Source organism: Sinocyclocheilus rhinocerous, unplaced genomic scaffold (assembly GCF_001515625.1).
Source record: "Sinocyclocheilus rhinocerous isolate Xijiao unplaced genomic scaffold, SAMN03320098_v1.1 scaffold179, whole genome shotgun sequence".
NCBI classification, from domain to species: Eukaryota; Metazoa; Chordata; class Actinopteri; order Cypriniformes; family Cyprinidae; genus Sinocyclocheilus; species Sinocyclocheilus rhinocerous.
Window position 1 is genome coordinate 39,193 of NW_015654042.1, and position 3,804 is coordinate 42,996.

The 3,804-nt window shown below is 31.1% G+C and overlaps 1 protein-coding gene across 1 annotated transcript in view; it reads right to left on the reverse strand.

Annotated features, from left to right (window-relative positions):
* The window catches only part of LOC107716536 (NAD-dependent protein deacylase sirtuin-5, mitochondrial-like), a 6,369-nt gene extending 3,817 nt beyond the window's left edge, over positions 1-2,552 (reverse strand). The window contains exons 1-3 of the mRNA XM_016523011.1: positions 2,431-2,552; positions 2,209-2,341; positions 684-756 (exon numbers count right to left, since the gene is read on the reverse strand). Coding sequence (XP_016378497.1) covers positions 684-756; positions 2,209-2,341; positions 2,431-2,530 — 306 coding nt within the window. The 5' untranslated portion in view covers positions 2,531-2,552. The remainder of the gene's footprint in view (positions 1-683; positions 757-2,208; positions 2,342-2,430) is intronic.
* Between the last annotated feature and the right edge of the window lie 1,252 nt (positions 2,553-3,804).

Below are 3,804 nucleotides of genomic sequence, written 5' to 3' on the forward strand. Positions count from 1 at the left end.
GGTGTCAAACCCTATAAAACACAGCTGTGACAAATGTTTGTCACTGGCAATGGCTTATCTTGCGTTATTGGAAGACTTGGCAAACAATGCACTCCGCAGAGAACGCGTTTTCAAAGACCGCGCTGAGAGTGAGAGCACAGAATGGCTTCTCAGTCGGTACCGCTTTCTTTGCCATGATTTCGGTGAGGACACATACATTCACGTGATTTATAAAGGGAGGTGTTGTCAACTTGTCACCATATATGGTTCATTGGAGGCGTTTCCGAATGCAAATGACCGTGAACGTGAACGAGCATGTTACTTACGCACATGTGGGATTTATCAACAATGATTGCTTACTCATGTGCGTAAGAACTGCGTGCGCACGTTTGATAAATACGGATTTTCTTGTACTTAGGCACATTCTAAATTTCATTCGTAAGACAAAATATAGAACCTTTTCTACGCACTGTTGATAAATGAGGGCCCAGGATCTTTTAGATTCATGACTGCAATTCTAAAGATGCAAAACATGCATACAGAAAAAAAAAAAAAGCAAAAGTAAGTCTCATTTTAAAATTAACATAACATTCCAGGTATATTTTACTACATCAAATTTATGAATATTACAGTGAATTGATCACTGAAAGAAACAAATGGCATTATGATAGTGGTAACCATTTAGTCAGTAATGTGTAACCCACCTCGCGCCTGTAATGGTAAAATTCCCATACTAAAGAAGGATCTCGAGAGAAAGCTTCAGGCGTTGCCAAATCCAAAAAGACAAAGAGACGAAAAGAGAGAAATGCATGAACTTACAAAGATTAATTCAAATGAATCCACCCCCAATCCTTTCAAAAAAATGCTAAAAAAAAAAAAAATCAGTCACACATCCCAACTCCACAAAAATTATATTATTATTGTTAATGTTTACTTATGTATATGTGGTGTGAAATTAAGAACTTTTTATAAATTATGCACTTAAAAAATAAAACTGCAATGTTTTGTTGTAAATGAATTGTTATATTTTCATTTGATTAAACTTTAAACAGTTGATTAAAATGTTAATTTTAATATTTAAATGACATCCTTTTTTAAATTAAAATTTAATTACAAAGATTATTATAATCCACCCCCAAAAATACAGTTACACATTCAAACTCCAAAAAAAAAAAAAATAATAATAATAATAATAATAATACTATTTAATGATCATGTTTGCTTGCTTACATGTGGTGTGACTACAGTGTTTATATGCTCTATTACACGTAGCCTGACAAATTTGGTCAGAGCTGTCAAACAGATGAAAGTTTACAGTCATTATTTACAATGCAAAATGTAAACTACGTTTTACAGGCACATTTGTATATAATTCTGAATCATAAATTAAAGAAAAGTCATGCAGTATAATATACAACAGGTACCCTACTGTACCTTTTCCACTACTTTTCAAAGTCTCACACAGATTCAATGAGGCGTTTTACATAGCAAAGAAAGACTAAAACTTACCTCTTCATTTACAAGTGTATTTAGGCTTATTTATGTTGTCAATTAGAGCATGATATCACCTTATAGTCACTGTGCTTGCGCTTATGCTCTGCCAAGTACTATATAAGTCAGGGGTTTTCAAACTGGGGTCTGGGGACCCCAGAGGGCCGCAGGGGGATAGTAAGGAGTCCGTGAAAAATTTGACATGTTTTTTTTTTTTAGAGCTGTCAAAGTTAAAATTAAGATATTAATGAAATTTGTGTATTGTACATTCACATTCACTAAATTTTATACTATTTTATTATGCTTTCCAAAGATTTAAGAAATCAAGAAAATGATTTCAATAAATGTATATTCTTTATTTTTCTAAAATATATTTTTTTTACTAAATACTTCTCTAAAATAAAAATAATAATTGTTAAACTCACATACATTGTCAACACATACATTATCTTATTTTATTATAATATAATAATTTATATAATATAATATAATAAAATTTATATAATATTTTAACAATGTGTTTTAGTATATTGACAATGTAAAAGCCAATTATTTAATTTTGGAAAATAATATTACATTTAATATTCTCCTTTATATATAGCTGCCTTTATATTTATCAAGAGGAGGGATCATCACAAAGGGATTGTCATATTTGAGTCCTAGCATCAAAAAGTTTGAAAAACCTTAGTATAAGTCCTATATCGAAACTAAGATGGTAAAAACTGTGTGATGTGTACCTGTGCCTGCCATTTCCTCCAATAGCCCCCCTGTACTCTAAACGTTGGTACTCCACTCTCTGCACTCACTCCGGCCCCCGTAATGATAGCAATGTGCTTGGCTTTAGCAAAATGCTCACGAAACTCTGTTAAATCTGCAAATGAAACAAGTTGCAAACCATTTAATTCACAGGCCATCCACTGCCATACATACACAGTGAAGAGAGTCTTAAAAGTGTTTTACTTGAGCTTGGTCTCGCCATCTTTGGAGCGCTCCAGTTCAGTCTGACTGCCGCACACAGCTGAGAGGTCAGTCTCCTACACGTCAACTGCCGCACAATCATTGAGGGTTAAATGTCACGCTGCACAGCTAGAAAATCCGAAAAATAAACATATAAACAACCCAAAATGCAACGTACTCACCAGCAGATATACAGTATCTCACAGAAGTGAGTACACCCCTCACATTTTTGTAAATATTTTATTATATCTTTTCATGTGACAACACTGAAGAAATGACACTTTGCTACAATGTAAAGTAGTGAGTGTACAGCTTGTATAACAATAAGAGAATGAGATTAAAGCACTTCCTCTTTCTGTAAGGAGCTGTTCCTTTGCTAGAAAAGGAGGCGTGTCCAGGAAGCAGTCTGACAGGTTGGGAAATTCTGGAATGATATCCTTCTATTCATATTCTCACAAAGCGACAACAACTTTATTATTTATAATAAAAGTTTCACTTTAACTTGAAGAAATTAGGCTATAATACATATTACTATTATGACTTATGAGTTATGAAATAGATCACTATTTATAATAAACATAAAAAAAACCTCTGTTGTGCAGTGCTTTTTTTGACAAAAAATACAAAACAAAATAAAAATGTTCTGTTCTTATATTTTCATTTGACTACATTTTAAAATATATATATATTTTTGCTATTTATAATTTATTGCTATTTATAATATATATAATATATATAAGAAAAAAAAAAATTTTTAAATAATAAAAATGCAATTTTTTTATATACAATACATGTACTAAATATTTATTTAAATATACATTTTAAAAGATTTACTACATTGTTAAAGTTAAGATTTTAAATTAAAAATGTAATTAAACCATTTAACTGCAATCTAGAAATATGAAAACAGAAAACACCAAATTTAGGAAAAAAAAATAATAAAATGGCTTTTATTGATATGGCTTGATTAATTCAGTGAGGTTTGACTTGTTAGCTGGTTTGTCACACTTTAAAACACTCGGCTCTGTTTGATAAAATGACATAAACCTGTAAGATATTTTTAAAACAACTTTTGATAATATTAATAAAATTTACTTAAATTTGACACCCCAGTGTAAGCTTTTATTTCCATTCTGTTAAGATCCATGTTTATTTCATTATTTACAACCTATTACATTTCATCCTGTTCATTTTCATTCCAATGTGTAAATAATTAAGTTAATTAATAAAATCAAGTTAAAATCACTAATTAAGTGCCTGCTTGACCGGAGCATATCTCTGAATATCTGGTATGGTGTACCCAGTAGTATTCTAATACTGATTTGACATAGTTCCCTAATATACAGTGGGTACGGAAAGTATTCAGACCCCCTTAAA